A 19,343-nucleotide genomic window follows, 5' to 3' on the forward strand; every position below is an offset into this window, starting at 1 on the left:
ACAACAGAAATAAAGTACAAAGGGGGCGGGGGGAGAACTACATGTCTCAACTGCCCAGTGCTGTTAAAATGTGTTGTTTTGTTTTTGCATTGTGAAACACTAAGAATTCAAAGATGATCTGTGTCTGTTCTCCTTGTTTATACTCATGCTGACCCACCCACTTAACATTATTTGCATATGATGGAAAGAGATGGTTTCCTTATTGGTACAATTGCTGTTGTTTGGGGGGGGGCAATTTGGGTAGCAGGAAAAGCCTATATTACTCTGCGGATGCTGTGAACATTATTAGAATAAATCCAGTGTAAAATGAGAGAGAACTTTTAAAAAGACAAAGAAAAGAAAAGACCTGGCACAAGTAACCGCTTAGAGATATTTTTAATTTTCAGCAGCATATAGATCTATTGAATAAATAAAAATAATAAAATCAGTGTGTGCTCTTACCTACTAACCAGATATATGGAGAGATAACTACAATTCTGAATGTCAGGAAATATATCTTACTAATGCTTTTATAAAATCAACCGTTATAGCCAAGATTTTATACCAAGTAACCAAAAATATGCCCACTGGCTAGCTTATTTCTATTTAGAACTGTCTGTGAGCTCAGTATTTAAGCTTGACTATTATCACAGTGCTGAAATTCCATCCTATTTGCCAGCTATGTCATCTGCCCTGGAATACTCCCCTCCGCAATCACAATACAAATGTATGTGCTGCAGTTACTCAGTGATTGGGGGTGGGGGGACTCTTCACATACTCAGAGGCCCTTTCCTTTGTTATTGCATCACTACAAGTGTACATTGTTAATTATTACTTGGTGAAAAATGAATGCTTACATTTTTCAGTTGGAGCGGTTCTGAGGAATAGGGTAAATTTTGAGGGGACGAGCATTCCTAGTTTTTGTTTAAAAAAGTGTTCTCAAACAATGATATCCATAACCAACATCGACTGTCTTTCTGGCTTCTTATATTGTCAATAAAACAGATTTATTGCCATGTAGGATCATTTGTTTTTCTTTTTGTAGTGACTGTGAATTTTCACCTGGTGATTTGGTTTGGGCCAAACTTGAAGGTTATCCTTGGTGGCCATGCCTCGTGTACAAGCATCCAACAGAAGGAACACTTTTCAGGGGGAGAGGAAGAGCCTCTCGCATCCATGTACAGTTTTTCGATGACGACCCGTCGAGGGGCTGGGTTAGCATTAGATACATACGACCATATGCAGGTAAGAGGTGTGATAACTGATATTAGAAGGGAGCTATTCTTGTACCTTATGCTGCTGCTGCCACTTCAGCTCAGTAGGTGGTGGGAGAAAATAGCTTGTTTTCCCTCATGTGCAGTGTTTTGTTGTTTATTTATTTAATCAATTTATAGACAACTTGACTATTTCTAAAAAGACATCTCAAATCAGTTTACAGCATAAAAGTTTAAAATATAAAATGTCCATTGTTAAAATATTTAAAGACAGAGAGCACCAAATGTTTGACTTAAACATTTAAAACAAAACAAAAATCTCTTCGTTTAAAAAAAACAACCCCGCAGAGAGCCCCAGTGACGAAGTGTCTCAGCCCCAGTGACAAAGCATCAGCAAACAAGTGAGTTAAGCAACTGTGTGAGTTTATCAACAGGGCGAAGAAGCCAGGGCGGTGAACTCTGCCTTCCCTACTCCATACAGTAAGTAACTGTAAAAAATTCCCCCAGCTTCGCCCAGTAAACAGCCAAGTTTTCCAGGGAAAACACACCCAAATAAAAAAACAGTTATGAAGATAGAAAGCCAGCAGGGGGGTGGGGGGCTACCTAGTGTATTGCATTGAGTGCCACATGTACGACTATCTACCTGCAGGACTGAAGTCGTGGGTGTGTGCTCAGTGTAATGAGCTGCTGGCTCTCAGGGAACAAGTGCGTTCCCTTGAGGCCAGGGTTGCTGACCTGGAGAAGCTACGAGAGGCAGAGAAGTTGGTGGATGAGACCTTCAGGGACCTAGTAGTGTGTTCCACTCCCAGGGTGACAGCTCCTCTGCTGTCATGGAGAATGCAGGTCTTGGGGAGGAAGGGCGTCATTCTGAGGAAGAGGGAAACAATCCTTTAGAAGGGACTCATTCCTCAGAAGATGAACAAATATCCTCTCATGCCAAGGATGTGTCTCCGGGGGGAGGGGGCTTGTGGTAGTGGGAGATTTGATCATTAGACACATAAACAGCTGGGTTTGTGATGGGCATGTAGACCGCATGGTAAATTGCCTGCCTGGTGACGAGGTTGCGGATATCACGTGCTGTCTAGATAGCCTAGTAGATAGTGCTGGGGTGGAGTCAGTGGTCATGGTCCATGTTGGTACCAATGATGTGGGGAAATGTAGTCGTGAGGTCCTGGAAGCCAAATTTAGGTTGCTAAGTAGGAGGTTGAAATTCAGGACCACCAAGGTGGCTTTCTCTGAAATGCTACCTGATCCACATGCAGGGCCAGCTAGACAGGTGAAACTGAGGAGTCACAATACGTGGATGAGACGGTGGTGCAGGGAGGAGGGGTTCAGATTCGTTAGGCACTGTTTGGGGTGTTTTGGGACAAGCCCCACTGTTTAGAGGGATGTTTTGGGACAAGCCGGTCCTGTACAAGAGGGACGGACTCCACTTCAGCCACAATGGAACCAGACTGCTGGCGCTAAACATAAAAAGGGTGGCAGAGCAGCTTTTAAACTAAACCCTGGGGGGAAGCCGACAGGAGCTGGGAAGCATCCGGTTCAGGTTAAATCATCCCAAAGGGATGAAGATGAAAATGTTTCTGATTGCCCAAATGCAGAAGCGGAGGAAATAGGCCAGGAGTACGTGGCAGAACATAATAGCCAATCAGAGGGGCCAGTGTCCCATAGCAAAAGATGCACACGCCAGAGGCATCTGGGGAAGGACACCGTGTATAGGTGTTTCTGTGCAAATGCTAGAAGCCTCCAAGCCAAAATGGGAGAATTGGAGTGCTGGGGTTTAAAGGAAAACCTGGATATAGTGGGCGTTACAGAAACCTGGTGGAGCAGAGAGAACCAGTGGGATATGGTCATCTCTCGATATAAACTCTTTAGGAAGGACAGAGAAGGGCATACTGGGGGAGGTGTTGCCCTGTACGTCAGAGGGCATAGTGTTGAGCAGACTAGAACACCTAAAAGGGGTAGGCTCTTCCACAGAAGCGCTGTGGGTGACGATAATACCAGGCTCATTTAGTGTTAGGAAGGTGCTATCGTCCTCCAGACCAGAATGCTCAGATTGACCTTGAGATGGAAAACGAAATCAGGGAGGCCTCCAAACAAGAAAGTGTTGTAATAATGGGTGACTTCAATTACTCCCGCATTCATTGGATAAATGCATGTTCCAGCCACAACAAAGGGGTTAAGTTTCTCAATGCCCTAAACAATTGTGCCCTAGAACAGCTGGTCATGGAACCCACCAGAGGGGAGGCAACCTTGGATTTGATCCTAAGTGGTGTCGCCCAGGACCTAGTATGAGATGTAAATGTTGTTGAACCAATTGGAAACAGTGATCACAGTCCTATCAGATTTAATATATATTTCAGTGGAAAATTGCCCTGGAAGTCCTACAAGTCACATTTGGCTTCGAAAGAGGAAACTTCTATAAAATAAGGGAACTGGTGAAAAGGAAGTTAAAAGGGGGAGTCAACAGGATCAAATCTCTTCAAAATGCTTGGAGATTACTCAAAACCACAATAATGGAAGCCCAGCTAAAATGTATACCACAGTTTAGGAAAGGTAACACCAAGTCCAAGAGTTTGCCAGCATGGTTAACAAGCAGGGTTAAGGGAGCTATTAGAGAAGAGAGAGCTTCCTTCAGAAAATGGAAGTCTTGCCTAAGTGAGGAAAACAAAAGACAGCACAAGCTTGCACAAAGGCGATGCAGGCAGACAATAAGAGTTGCAAAATGCAAGCATTTTGATGAGCATATCACTAACAACATCAAGGCCACAATAAAGGATCCTTTAAGTATATCAGAAGCAGAAAATCAGCTAGGGAGGCAGTTGGACCTTTGGATGACAATGGAGTTAAAGGAGTACTGAAGGAGGACAAGGAGATTGCAGAGAAGCTCAATGAATTCTTTTCATCTGTCTTCACTGCAGAAGATATAGGACAGATACCTTTACCTTAACTGATGTTTTCAGGAAGGGAGTCTGAGGAACTGAGGCAACAGTGGTGACAAAAGTTGAAGTTCTCAACCTTATTGACAAATTGAAAGCAAATAAATCACTGGACCCAGATGGTATCCATCCTAAAGTTCTCCAAGAACTCAAATGTGAAGTTGCTGATCTTCTAACCAACATATGCAACATGTCCCTAAGATCAGCCTCTATTCCAGAGGACTGGAAGATGACCATGTAACACCAATTTTCAAAAAGGGATCCGGGGGGATCCAGGAAATTACGGGCTTAACATCTGTTCTGGGTAAATTGGTTGAAGGCATTATTAAAGATAAAATTGGTAAGCATATAGAAGGACAAGCCCTGCTGAAAAAGAATCAACATGGCTTCCGCAAAGTTAAGTCCTGTCTCACTAACCTTTTAGAGTTCTTTGAGAGTGTCAATAAACATGTGGACAGGGATGATCTGGTAGCATTGTTTACCTGGGCTTCCAAAAGGTTTTTAACAAAATCTCTCACCAAAGACTCCTGAGCAAACTTAACAGTCATGGAATCAGAGGACAGGCCCTCTTAAGGATCAGTAACTGGTTAAAGAACAGACAGCAGAGAGTAGAAATAAATGGTAAATTCTCCCAATGAAGGGAAGTAAATAGTGGGGTCCCACAGGGATCTGTATTAGAACCAAATGATCTGGAATTAGGAGTGAGCAGTGAAGTGGCCAAGTTTGCTGATGACACCAAATTATTTAGGAGGGTTAAAACAAAAAGGGATTGTGAAGAGCTCCAAAAGAATCTCTCCAAACTGTGAGAATGGGCATCTAAATGGCAAATGCAATTCAGTGTAAGCAAGTGTAAAGTGATGCACGTTGGGGCAAAAAATCCCAACTTCAAGTATAGCCTGATAGGATCTGAGCTAGTGGTGACCGACCAGGAAAGAGATCTTGGGGTTGTGGTGGGCAGCTCAATGAAGATGTCAGCCTAGTGTGTGGCCGCTGTAAAAAAGGCAAACTCCATGTTCGGCATAATTAGAAAAAGAATTGAGAATAAAACTGCCAATATCATACTGCCCCTATACAAATCTATGGTGCGGCCACACTTGAAATACTGTGTCCAGTTCTGGTCACCACACCTAAAAAAATATACTGTAGAGCTCTAAAAAGTGCAGAGAAGGGCAGGTAAAATGATCAAGGGGCTGGAGCCTCTCCCCCATGAGAGACGGTTACAACAGCTGGGATTGTTTAGGCTGGGAAAAAGGAGGGTATGGGGAAACATGATAGAGGTGTACAAAAAGTATGCATGATGTGGAGAATGTGGATAGGGAGACATTTTTCTCCCTCTCTCAAAATATGAGAACCTGGGATCATCCTACGAAGCTGATTGGTGGGAGATTCAGGTCAGATAAAAGGAAGTCCTTCTTCACACAGCGCGTAGTTAAACTATGGAATTCGCTACCACAGGATGTAGTGATGGCCACTAATTTGGACAACTTTAAAAGGGGGTTGGACAAATTCATGGAGGAGAAGGCTATTGATGACTACTAGTCCTGATGGCTATGTGCTACCTCCAGGACCAGAGGCAGTGAGCCTTTGTACACCAGTGCTGGGGAACATGGGTGGAAGGGTGCTATAGCACTCATGCCCTGCTTGTGAGTTCCTGGTTGGCAGCTGCTTGGCCACTGTGTGAACAGGATGCTGGACTAGATGGACCCTTGGTCTGATCCAGCATGGCTCTTATGTTCTTATGGGCAGCACAATCAGTCAGGGAAGGCCTGGGTAAAAAAATTTGACTTTAACTGCTGCCTAAAACATGTCGCAGTTGGCACCTCCTACATACCAAGGGCATTCCGAAAAGTGGGTGCCACCATGGAGAAGACCCTTTTCTGGGTTGCTCCAGATACCAATGTGCAGGTTGCAGTACAGCCAGTAGGAATTGCATTGGACTGGCACCTGGTTTTGCCACAGACTGCAAGTCTGTCCGTGACCTGTACAAGGAAATGGCCTGCTTTGGAAGCATCCTAAATGCAGTCAGAGGAAAGGATGCAGCTCTGAAAGCAAGAAAAATGGCTGTACTCATTCCAGTTCTCTTATTTCCTATGTGACTTTGAGGTTACAAAGCTTCAAAGCCTTGGGCTTTTATGTTTTGATGAGCCATCCAGATAACTTGTGTTATGGGGTAGCTATATAAGTACAGTAAATAGGTAAATGAAATGTTAAGGAAAGATAGCATGTAAAGGTGTAGAATACAATGTTACAGTGGCTTAAATACAGTGATATACAAGTAGACTTCCATTTGGTGCTCACACAGCGGATTAGACATTGTGTTAGACTCAGGCATGGAAATTGGCTCAAGAACACTGACAAAGGTTCAGATTAAAGTGCATGTTTTATTTGTATCATGTTTTCAGAAAGAAAAGCATAGATTAGTATATATCTCCCCCTAGCACTGGACCAGCAGACCATGCCTAACAGCAATGATAGAGCAAGAGAAGATGGAGGCAAGAAGTTATGATTTGCCAAATAAGGAGTGGGGAGGGTGCTAAGGAAATGGTGAGGCAGAAGTTGGAGATCTAAATGCAATTGGGCAGCTTGTTTCAGTGGCACAGGGTAGGTTATGCAGGAGTAGAACATGCAGATTTACAGCAATAGCGGGGGACAGGGAGAGAAATAGAGTCAGAGTAAGTATATTTACCTGTTTCAGAGGACAGGGAACTTTTTCTTTGTCTTGCAGGTTCTACTGGCAGAGATACCCAGAGGGGAGGTATGTTTTACAGTTCAAAGCCTGAGATTAAAAGAGCAATGGAATTGGCAGATGCTGCTATGAGAAAAGAGAAAAGTGAGCGACTTGATCTGGCAGTGTGCGACAAGCCTTCAGAAAGTGAGGAGGAGGAGGAAGAAGAGATGGAGGTGATTTTTTAAATGGTTGCTTTCAGAAGTGATGAGAGAATAGGGAGAGGGGCTTTTCATGATTTTTAGGGTACGGTTTTGTATAGGCGGATGTTTGCCTTTCCTGTGGAAGACGTTGCTTCAGAAGTGGCAAATGTCATAACCATAGTTGTGAACCAACTTCCCTATAGGAGAACATTGATCATGTTGAGGAAGGCTTGGGAGAGAAATTCTTGCACATATTTTGTCCTTTATGCTTATGCTTGTCACTTAGCTCAAAGCTGGGCACCAGCAAGCAGCTGTAAGGGCATGTTTGGTTTGCTAGAACAGCCTGCCATCTTGGAGTGGCAAACCTTTATACCTTTCTTTTAGTAGTAAGGCACTTGGCTGGCAAGACACTCAAAAGTTAGATGGTACTATTTCCTGGAGACTGCTGCTTTAGTTGCACATGCTACTGTATGTGTTGCTGCATGTATTCAGACAGCTTGTGAATGTTGATGACTTGCATGTTGAACTGGCATGTATAGTCACATTATCTGCCTCTGTATTCCTCACAATGTTGGGGTGAAGGTATTAAACTGCGTGCTTTCCTTCACATTTTTTAAACTCTTTTTTTTAGACCTTGAAAATGATATAATCCTGATTGCTGAGAGAAGTGCCTTATGCTTGAACAAAATGGAATATTGAGGACCATTTATTCTAGTGTTTGACACAATAGCTGCTGCTGTGCCATAAAACCCCTAATCTAGCTGTCTGCCTGTTCACAATTAACAAGCCCAGCAGTTGATTCTTTTGTTAAATGTATTTGGAGGGGGAGCTGAGGACAGATTTTGCCAATGTCTTGCAAGTTGCTGGGTTAGCCTGTTTAATTATCACCCTGCCTTTCAGACATCCACTTTTTATAGTACTTGACTCTTCTTTTTCTTAGCAGGTGAGTGATGAGGGTGATGATTTTGACACGACAGAGGAAGTGAAAAAGGGTAGAAATAAAAGGACAGCCGGACGACAGAAACATGATGGAGCAGCCAAAAGGCGGAAGGTTGTCATAGATTCAGACAGTGATAATGAAGGTTCAGACATGGAATTTAAGCCAGACCAAGTCAGCAGTGATGAAAATAGTGTTGGAGTAGGTGACAGTGAGGCATCTGATTCTGAGACTGGTCCAGAAAAGAAAGTAAAACATCCCATTAAAGTCCTTCCTAAACACTCTCCTAAACAAATGCAGGAAAAGGCATATAAACCTCCCCAGAAGGATAATCTTCAAAACAACTTTCCTCAGACCCCCAATAGAGAAATGAATCTTTCTTCTGAGATCATGTATAAGTTAGCATCTTTTGCAGCTCCTGAATGTCTTGATTATCGGTCAAGTATTAATGGAGGAGGAGGAGGAGATGCCAGCCCAACTGTGTGGGAACATGATAAAATTGACTGGCTCCAAGATGGTAAAAGGAAAGATGGTCGTAGGCGACGACAAAATGATCCAGATTATGACCCAAGTACTCTTTTTGTACCAGAGGACTACCTTAAAAACTGCACCCCAGGAATGCGGAAGTGGTGGGAGCTGAAGAGTCAGAACTTTGACTGTGTGATTTTCTATAAAGTTGGGAAGTTTTATGAGTTGTACCACATGGATGCTGTTGTTGGGGTTAACAAGCTTGGACTGGTATTCATGAAAGGCACTTGGGCTCACTCAGGTTTCCCAGAAATAGCATTTGACAGGTTCTCTAATATCTTAGTCCAGAAAGGTCATAAAGTTGTTCGTGTTGAGCAGATGGAGACTCCAGAGATGATGGAAGCCCGCTGTAAATCCTTGGTTCACCCAACAAAATTTGACAGGGTTGTGCGCCGAGAAGTATGCAGGATAATTTCCAAAGGGACACAAACCTACAGTATTCTGGATGGTGACTATTCGGAAACCCATAACAGATACCTGCTTTGTATGAAAGAGAAAGTTGATGATTCTGCTGGCCTCCATCGTACCTATGGGGTATGCTTTGTTGATACAACAGTGGGGAAGTTCTATCTGGGTCAATTCCTGGATGACCGTCATTGCTCAAGGTTTAGAACCCTTTTGGCTCATTATACTCCTGTGCAGATCCTTTTTGAGCGAGGGAACCCCTCTGCAGAAACGCAAAAGATTCTCAAAGGCTTGCTGTCCTCTACTGTGCAAGAAGGTTTGTCTGCTGGCTCTCAGTTCTGGAATGCATCCAAAACACTGAAAACTCTCATTGAAGAAAGCTACTTCCAGGGCAAGGAAAACGCAAGTAGTAGACTCATTCTGCCTCCTGTAATCAGATCCATGACTGCAGAAAGTGATTCATTGGGACTTACTCCTGGGGAAAATGGCGAGCTCTCTCTCTCTGCTCTTGGTAGTTGTGTCTTCTATCTTAAGAAATGCATTATTGACCAGGAACTTTTATCAATGGCGAAATTTGAAGAATATATTCCTGTGGATGCTGATATTGCAAAAGGAATGAAGTCAAGTAGTATCTTTGCTAAAACAAGCCAGAGAGTAGTGCTGGATGGGGTGACTCTATCAAACCTGGAAATACTGCAGAATGGAACCACTGGTTCAGTAGAAGGCACTTTGCTAGAAAAGATTGACACTTGTTGTACACCGTTCGGAAGGAGGCTTCTGAAACAGTGGCTCTGTGCACCATTGTGTAATCCTTGCAGTATCAATGACCGCTTGGATGCAGTTGAAGACCTCCTAGCTGAAGCCGCCAAGATGTCTGAAATTCGTGACCTTCTAAAAAAACTCCCAGACCTTGAAAGGCTTTTGAGCAAAATTCACAGTATTGGTTCTTCACTTAAGAACCAGAACCACCCAGACAACAGAGCTGTTTTGTATGAGGAGGCCAGATACAGCAAGAAGAAGATTATAGACTTCTTGTCTGCATTAGAAGGGTTTAAAGTAGTAGTTGAAATTATCTCAATTTTGGAAGATATTGTTGATGGTTTTACATCCAAAACACTAAAACAGATAGTGACAGTCAAATCTAAAAATCCAGCAGGCTGTTTCCCTGACTTGAAAGCAGAACTTGAAAGGTGGGATGCGGCCTTTGATCATAATATTGCGCGGAAGACAGGTGTGGTTAATCCAAAAACTGGGTTTGACTCAGATTATGATAAAGCGCTAGAGGATATAAGTGATGTTGAGGAGCGCCTCCGTCAGTATTTGGAAAAGCAGCGCAAACGCCTTGGCGTCAGAGCCATGATGTATTGGGGAGCAGGTAAAAACCGCTACCAAATGGAGATTTCAGAGACTGCAGTGCCTCGGGACTTGCCTGACGAATATGTGTTGAAGTCTAGCAGAAAGGGCTATAAGCGGTACTGGACCAAAGACATAGAGAAGATGCTGAATGATATTGTCAATGCTGAAGAGCGGAGGGATGCAGCACAGAAAAACTGTATGAAAAGGTTGTTCTACAATTTTGATAAGAACAGCAAAGACTGGCAAACGGCTGTAGAATGCATTGCAGTTCTAGGTATGAAACCTTCTGACATAGCACATATGTTCGTTTTCACTGTTAATTCATTATAGTGTCTGATTTACATGTTTAAATCTCTTAATGTCAGGGCTGACTGACTGGTGACTGGCAGTTCAGATGTCACTCCGAAACTAATTTTATCTGACCTGGCAGCCGTACCAGAATTTAATCAAAATGCAGTTTTTAAAAATTGGCCATCACACTAGGGAAAAGACATTTTCTGAAGCTGTATTACATGTCTATGAGTTTTATATGTAATGCCCCCGCCATCACTCCTAGACTTCGAGTGCTCTGTAACTGAAATTTTTTAATAATAATTCTTCTTACTTTTATGGCGCCCAACCACCTACAAAGGGGTTAGGTTGTTTGAACTTATTTCCCTCCCTATTCTTGCCTCAGGAATAGAGTGGCACCTCAGAAATGGAGGGGTTGGACAGATTCTCTAATATAGTATAGGCAATTAGAAGTAGGACTTACAGAGCACCACCACATATATTGAAAATATGGAAAGCAGAAAGAGGAGTCCTGAATGTGGTACGAAGAAGGGGGGTTCTCTGCAAAGGCAGAGTTGATAGTTTTATGCTGTGATCAACACGATGCTATGCAATATTGCTTCAAGCATGTAGTCATTTAAAAACTACACTCCTTTGGTGTATGCAGATCGCAAACTCTGGGTGAGTCTGGAAGCAGGAAGAGATCTTTGTCCTTCAAAATATGGGCAACACATACAACTGACTATAGTGATTGTGTATTGTGTTGACGTAGACCAAGGGTAGGGGACCTTTTTGGGTCTGGAGGCTGGATTGCCTTTCCCTGGACCAATCCAACAGGCTGGATGATGTCAAAGGGGTGGGGCCTCTCCCCTGAAGCTCCGCTCCCTCCTCATAGATCACCTGCCCTTACCCCACCCATTTTTCCTGTCTGCACAGAGAAAGGGGCTCAGCTGGCATTTTGAGGAGCTGCTGAATTGAACACCTTCTTTGCTCGCCATGCACTGCCCTAATTGGGATGGCGCATGAAAGGAGGGGACTCAGCCAACGCTTGGAGGAGCTCTTCCAAGTGATGTTGAGTCGCTTTCTCTATGCAGAGACAAGCATGTAAAAGTGAGTGGGGATGTTGTTGCGAGGGAGTGCAGCCTGGGAGAAGGTTAAGGCCAGCTGAGGTTCCCCTGCAGGCCAAATTGGGAACTTTAGTGGGCCGAATTCGGGCTGCGGGCTGAAGGCTCCCCACAGCTGACCATGACCAACCGTGTCCATGACAAATTCCAGAAGGGTAGCCATACTAGTCTGTCATAGCAAAAATGAGCCATGTCCCTGTGGTACTTTAAAGACTAACACATGTATTGTGTCATATGTTTTGTGGTGCAGAGTGCACACTGTCAGAGAGAAGGAAATCTGTATATATATTCTTACACACTACTCTATCTTGCATTGCCTGAACTTAAAACAAAAGGGTTTTTCCCTTTTTGTACATATATATATATACACACACACACACACACACACACCCTAAATGACCACTTTTAAAACGTATTTTTATTATAAAATTTCAACAAAAGAAAAGAAAAAGAAAGAAAAATATGGCTACATAAATTTCATAGAATCATAGAATAGTAGGGTTGGAAGGGGCTTACAAGAACATCGAGTCCAACCCTCCATTCAGTGAATTTGAATATATCCGCTTCAGTGCATACGTATGAAGTGTGTGTGTATGTATGCAAAAATACAGTTTTCTAAGAACTATACATAAACTTCAACAAAAGCGGACCAAACATTCAAATACGTATCCAGTTGCAGGTGGCATCTATGCACCACCCATTCAGATGTTGAAAGCATTGTAAGGTCTTTAGTTCGTTGTATTATAGGAGGCGAGCATTTATCCTTCTAATGTTGTATCAGTCTTTTAGCTGTCAGAAGGGCATGGAGAATCAATTTGCACTAACCATGCATTGGTTTCAAGGGAACAGGTAGATAATTTAAAAGAACATGTACATCGCTAAATATTAAAGAGTGTTCCAATACAAAATTTATCTGTATAATGGCCTCCTCCCATCTACTAAGTGATCCCTTGAAGTACCTTCCAAGGAGGGCTGTGTTCCACAAAAGCTTATGAAACAATACGTTGTCCTCATTACGTGCCCTATTTAAGCAAAAGCATTAGTGTGCAACCGAAATTTGTGCAGAGGCATTTTGTTGACGTGTCTTCCAGAGACGCTGGTACCTGTATGCTGAGCGAGCTATCTTTTGCTTGTCTTCAAAACTGTAAAAGTGTGACAAGTTTTTCCTTTTGAGGCCGATGTGAATTTGAGTTTCTACTCCCTTTGTGCAGTGTTAATTTCGCCAGAGTAATGGGCAAACAAACCTGCAATTATTTGAAAATGAACAATTCCAGACTACCATTTCATCTATGCTTTCTTAATGATTGTACAGTTACTGAGTAACTGTAGTTGGTTGCAGGAATATACAGTACTGTAAAATTTTTGAATTGTTCTTCCTGCTTGAAGAGTAGAACAGGAAAAGTCTTGTAGTGTAAGTGTTTGAAGTAACTGGTAGTCTAGTCATCTGTTATAGGCCAGAGTTCACAAGAAGGAACGCAGGAAGTAGGAAAGCTAACTCACTGAGATTTCATTTTAATTTCATAGATGTCCTGCTCTGCCTCGCACATTATAGTCAAGGATGCGATGGCCCGTTGTGCCGACCTGTAATCTTGCTGCCCGAGAACGATGCTGCACCTTTTCTGGAGCTGAAACGTTCACGTCACCCATGCATTACGAAAACGTTCTTCGGAGATGACTTCATCCCTAATGATATCCATATAGGTGTAGAGGATGAAAAGGCAGACTCTGAGAGTAAGGCTTGCTGTGTTCTAGTGACTGGCCCAAACATGGGAGGCAAGTCTACACTCATGAGACAGGTGATTATATAGAGCAAGGCACTTTGCAACATGTTTTACTAGCTTAACCCAGTTAATTTCTTAACTGCACAGATTGCCATGTTTGAGATTGGTGCATATTGGTGATGACCTGGGGATTCTTTGACCCAGTTCATACGCAGTGACAACCGATGGCTTGTTGGGGCCGCCTGTGTGTGCTGCCTCCCACCGGCTTGCTACTTCTACTTTGCATCAGGTTTAGAAAACAACCCAAGAACACCTTGTTCCTGGATTGTTGGCTGCAACATGAGAGCCAGTGTAGTGTAGTGGTGAGAGTGACGGACTGGGAGCCGGGAGATCCGGGTTCTAGTCCCCACTTGGCCATGGAAGCTCACTGGGTGACTTTGGGCCAGTCACAGACTCTCAGCCCAACCTACCTCACAGGGTTGTTGTTGTGAGGATACAACGGTGAGGAGGAGGATAATGTAAGCCGCCTTGAGTTCCTTGCGAGAGGGAGAAAGGCGGGGTATAAATGCAATAAATAAATAAATAAACATCTGAACCCAACACTGGATTGTTGAGGAAGAAACAGCCCATACTTTTCACTTGGGGTTAGTTGTTGGGTTAAAACTCTGGGTTGTTTCTTCCTCACCAATCTGGAGTGCCAGGTTAGGATATCGTGGCGAACAACCTGGGAATGGGTCATTCCAGAGTTGTTTAGCAAAGTGGAAGTGGGTGAGCAGTTGGGAGGCAGTGCGTTCACTCGTGGTCCCAACCAACTATGGGTTAATTAATCCATGGTGGATCATTACATACAAAATGGGTCTTTGCCTTCCATTGCAAATGTGTGGGTTAGCTCAGTTGACATTGTGATTTGCATTGGAGATAAGGCTGAAGGCTGGGTGATCCTGCTTCAGGAAGTTGGGGCTAGATGGTCTTCTGGACTCTTCAGCTCCAACTCTCTATATATAAATATACAGTTATTTCTTTTTTACTAGAAAAACATAGGTGCATCTTTAATAGTCCACTCGAACATTGCTTTTAGCAAAGAAGCATCCATTTAGAATGAGGCTATCCCCTTCCCCATCTATTTATTTACACTTACAGCATTTTTTACCCTCACTCTTCAGCCAAAAAAGGCTCATAGAGCAGATTTCAAAGATTAATAATAAGACATCATGCAGATGGTAGTGTGCCATAAACAGAAAATGGACGCACTCAAGGTGCACCATGTCGAGGATTCCTTGTATACAGTTCTGCGTTCAAAAACCCAGATTGCCCAAGCAGATGAGTAAAGTTGTTTTCTATAGGGGCATTCTTTGTCTAGAATTTTTATATTTTTTCAATACCTCCTTGTGGAGAATGAGGATTGGATCATAAGAGCGTTGTGAGTGCAGCAAATGAGCTGCATAATTGCTAGGAGCAATTCTAAATGAAATGGCAAAACAGCCCAAATGGTTATTGGCTCTCTTCTCTAAAACCAAGAGACCTAGTTGTGTGTGTCTCTTTCTATAAGAAGCTCGTTCCAGAGTTCCATAGCTATGTAACTGATTTGCATTTCTATAGCGATGTTGTAGCACTACGTATTTTTAAACCTGTGCTGATCCCCTCTAGAGTTTCTATACAACTTGATAGAGCCCCTAAAGTAAGATGGAATAATTCAGTATTAAAGATAAGGGTTAGAACGGAGTTCCCCACTGTCCCTACACTTCTTTGTAGGGATTTTTTTTGGCTTTCACTCCCAGTAGTAACGAAAGCAGGGGTTGTCCTATACATCTGAAGGTACTGATGCGTACTGGCTAGTCCAAGTACAATCAGCTTGATTGCAGTGGAGCTACAGCTAGAGGAAGTAATACAGAAGCATTTCTTCCCTGTATTAGTTAGCTCTGGAGCAAACAAGTGAAGAGAGTTTTCTAATAGCTAATGGCTTTGTTGCTTTGCAGGCTGGCCTCCTGGTAATAATGGCCCAGTTGGGATGCTTTGTACCTGCTGAAACTTGCAGGCTTACTCCTGTTGATAGAGTGTTCACCAGACTAGGGGCTTCAGATAGAATTATGTCAGGTGAGTTTTGTATATTTTTTAAATTAAGTCTTAAGCAGAGCAGGTGGCGAGAGCACCCTCACCAACACAACATATAATGGGCTGATGCTTGGATTTCATTCTGCTTTGTTCCTTTGCCTCCAAACTGAATCTGAACTTTAAATATTCTCATTCCTGAACTTAGAAAGGGCTAATCAATTCCAGTTCTTTCCTTGTTAGAGAATAGTGAGGCTTAAATACGCAGTTTTTTGGACAAAAAATATTGTTTTAATGTATCAGTATTTTCACGTTGGGCATTTGGAGTGCTGAATGTGAAGTACCATCATTATAGCAGCAGTAACAAGAGAAGCATGAACTATTTAAATGGCTGAACACTAACCAAAAAACAGGCTTGAATTGGTTTAGAAAAAGGGAAACTCATTCTAGGTTATTAAGACTGCACAGTTATCCAGAAGCAAGGTGCATTGAATTCAGTGGCACTTGCTTCTCAGTAGACATGCATAGGATGTGCTATAAATTGCATCTTTTGATGGCAATGTCAGGCTAATGTCACTCAGTGTGATGCAGTGGCTAGAATAATGAAACCCAGGTTCAGATCCCCAAACAGTTGAGAACCTCATTGAGTGGTCTTCAACTGCAGTGACAGGCCCAACTGAACTCATAAGGCTCTGAAACTAAATTGGTGTTTTGTGCTCCAGGAAAGAAGGTTGGGATGCAAATGTAGCAACCAAAAATTGTGATTATGAACGTAATTACATTTTACCGAACATTGGAGCAAACACAATGACCTCTTGGGAGGTTCTAGGCCTGTTTGACTTCCTGCGTATGACAGTCTTTCCACAAAGTGAATGATGATCTTAAGAATTTCAGCATGCACAACAAATGTTTGTGTACATGCTTAACCAGAATAATACAAGCAGTTGATTCTAATACAGGTTTTGAAAACAACATATATTTGTTTTTTGGAGTTAGATTTCCATTTAATGTGATGGCTCAATTTAGACGATGGCTTGGAGGATCATGAGAATCAGCTGCAGAGCTGCACATGGTTTCCCTCCTGTACAGCATTTGCCCTCAACCCAGAAGCAGAAACCATCAAGTCAGCCTCTATTTAGAAATGTCAGCATGTTGCAAGCTTGCTGTGACGATGGACATAATGTCAAGTTATCACCATTCTGACATTTCTGATTTTGCAAAAAACCTAACTGCCTTTGGAAGGATTGTTCTTATTCCCAAATGATGACAGCATGTGTTTTCCCCATCAGGGGAGAGTACATTCTTCGTTGAGCTGAGTGAGACTTCGAGTATACTACAGCATGCAACAGAGTATTCCCTCGTTCTTATGGATGAACTAGGTATGTAAGCCAATCTTGTAGAAAGAATTTTAAACATCAAGCTGTGATACTATCAGAGACTGTTTTGCCATATTGGTTGCCAGTTAATGACTGGCAGGCTGCAAGCTGCCTGCAACTCACTCCTGACTTAAATGTGATGTGGGCAGGCAAGAACTCAGCTGTGTAGCACTATATGCACTAGTGTCTTGTTTAAATTGGGGGCCCTTGACTACTGTATGTGCAAAGATCATACCAGTACAGCACTTGTCTCACCTATGGAACTCTTGCATACCAGCAGTGCATACGAAACAGCTGAGAGCCCAGTTTAAACTAAACGCTGGATGCGTGCAACACCACATGGATAAGTTCTTCTTGCCCACTTGTATGTTTTCAGTGGGCCTACATTTCTAAGGGAGAGGTTGTGGCTCGGTGGTAGAGCACATGCAGAAGTTCCCAGGTTCAGTCTTCAACATCTCCAGGTAGAGCTAGGAAAGAATCCTGCCTGAAACCCTGGAGAGCTGCTGCTAGTTAGCATCGATGGTACTGGGCTAGAAGGACAAATGGTCTGACAGTATAAGGCAGCTTCCTATATTCCCAAAGTGTGGAAATACCATGTGGTGGTGCAATTGCACTCACACCGGTTTTCATCTGGTGCTGCTTTTCCAAAATTAGTGAATGATGTGCCTTAATTAGACACAATTCTCGCTGCTGCACCAAAATATATGAATTTTATTTATTTATTTATTTATTACATTTATATCCCGCCTTTTTTCCTCCAAGGAACTCAAGGCGGTGTACATACTCCTCCTCCTCTCCATTTTATTCTCACAACAACCACCCTGTGAGGTGGGTTGGGCTGAGAGTCTGTGACTGGCCCAAAGTCACCCAGTGAGCTTCCATGGCCGAGTGGGGACTAGAACCCGGATCTCCCAACTCCCAGTCCAGCACTCTAGCCACTACACCACACTGGCTCTCTGAATGGGACGGCCATCCCATTTTCAGCCCTCTGCATCTGACGTGCAGTGGAACACCTGCTTGTGGAGGTTCCACTTAGTATAATAGGTGATGGGGTGAAAGACCAATCCATCATTAGTTGGACTGTCTTCACCGAAGCTTCATCTGAGGCTCTTTTCTAGGTTCCCTTACCTTCTGAGACATGGAAAGCTATGCCTGGAGAATGTTGTGCTTCTCACATCTTGAATGCCCTCCTCAAGCAGGCTTGCCTGGTGCCCCCTCGTGTTATCTTTTCATTGCTGGGTGTTACCTTCTTATTATGCCAGGACTTTGATTTAGATTCTTAAGTCAATTTAACCCATTGTGAAATTTTAGCTCTCACTTAAACCAACTTGTTATAGATCTCTTGCTGTCATCGTTAGGGTTTTTTTTAATTAATTGTATGGTTTGTTTCATTAGCCATCCTTGGAACTCTGTATACTGAAGATACAGGAGACAAACCTTTAATCCTTTTTTAAAGCCACTTAGTGCAGTCAGCCATGTGGAAATGAATTACATAAATTAATCTTCTATCGCATGAAGTATTTCTTTTTGGGGCACAATCCTTTCGCCACTAGACAGTGGCTGGACAGCCATAGCATTATTCAATTCTCGGGCACGGATGTCAGAGTCCATGCTCCAAGGTCTGTTCCCAGAAACCTGCTCCTCACCACCTTGTAGGTGGTGTGGATCATCCTGGGCTCTTCGCTCATCAGAGCAGGAGGGAAGGGGGCATTCCCGGGGCAGGGACCTTGGAAGGGCCAGTATGATGCTTTCCATATATGCATCATCCGGCCGGCCCCCCCGCCCACTCCAAAGTGCTGCGGCTAGACAGCCAAAATAGTCTAGCGACAAATGCAGGGTGGCCAGAGCACAGAGGCGAAGATCCCCTCCGCAGTCCACCTGCCCTGCATTGGATAGGCAGTTGCCTCCAAGTGTGGAGGTGGCCACCTTATCCCCATAGGATTGTTCCCTTAGTTGTTTTGAATCTACTGCAGATGAGTTTAAGGTCACCTAATAAAGTTGGAAGTAGAGAAACTTTCCCTCGCTATGCTGTAGTTCTATAAAACTATAGTAAAAAGCCCCAGGGATGGAATTCTAGCTCAAGAAGGTAGGCCCCCATAGATTATGAACCCACTGCTGTCCATCTACCATAATCTGGGCTAGTACGCTTTGCCACAAGAGCAAAACAAGAATTAGAATGATGTGCAGAGCCAATAGCTCAAGCACATCATCTCATCCACAGGTTACGCATCAATTCACAAACATAAAACATGCATATATGTTGCATATTATCAAGGAATTTGTAAAATTGGATTTTTTTTTCTAGCCTGTTTTACAGATTGAGTAGACTGGTGAGGCTAAAATGAGTTCCAAGGACAGTGAGTGAATCATTGACAGAGAAATGAGTAAAAAAAACAACCCATATACGGAGCAGATCAGTCAAGAAAAGTGAGCCACAAAGGCACAAGCTACAGATCAACTTCACATGTGTACATTTGGTCAAGGAATTAAGCATATAAATCCAGAGGCAGGGTTGTTAGGGTTTCATAAATCTGCCCAAGCATTTCATTTAATTGTATGAATATTTTAATTAAGGCT

General features: G+C 43.0%; 1 protein-coding gene across 6 annotated transcripts in view; it reads left to right on the forward strand.

Annotated features, from left to right (window-relative positions):
- Nucleotides 1–19,343, forward strand: part of MSH6 (mutS homolog 6) — a 34,448-nt gene that overhangs the window by 12,418 nt on the left and 2,687 nt on the right. For 2 of the 6 annotated variants that reach the window (XM_084829190.1, XM_084829192.1), the window contains exons 2-7: nucleotides 1,025–1,224; nucleotides 6,858–7,033; nucleotides 7,941–10,500; nucleotides 13,145–13,416; nucleotides 15,318–15,435; nucleotides 16,680–16,769. In XM_084829190.1, coding sequence (XP_084685316.1) covers nucleotides 1,025–1,224; nucleotides 6,858–7,033; nucleotides 7,941–10,500; nucleotides 13,145–13,416; nucleotides 15,318–15,435; nucleotides 16,680–16,769 — 3,416 coding nt within the window. Of the gene's footprint in view, nucleotides 1–1,024; nucleotides 1,225–6,857; nucleotides 7,034–7,940; nucleotides 10,501–13,144; nucleotides 13,417–15,317; nucleotides 15,436–16,679; nucleotides 16,804–19,343 lie in introns of those variants that run through there. The other 4 variants (XM_084829191.1, XR_014786969.1, XR_014786970.1 and 1 more) reach the window with 4 other exon arrangements.

The sequence above is a fragment of the Heloderma suspectum genome, chromosome 1 (assembly GCF_057233095.1).
Source record: "Heloderma suspectum isolate Gila_16-S chromosome 1, 16-S_ref, whole genome shotgun sequence".
In the NCBI taxonomy this organism is placed as follows: Eukaryota; Metazoa; Chordata; class Lepidosauria; order Squamata; family Helodermatidae; genus Heloderma; species Heloderma suspectum.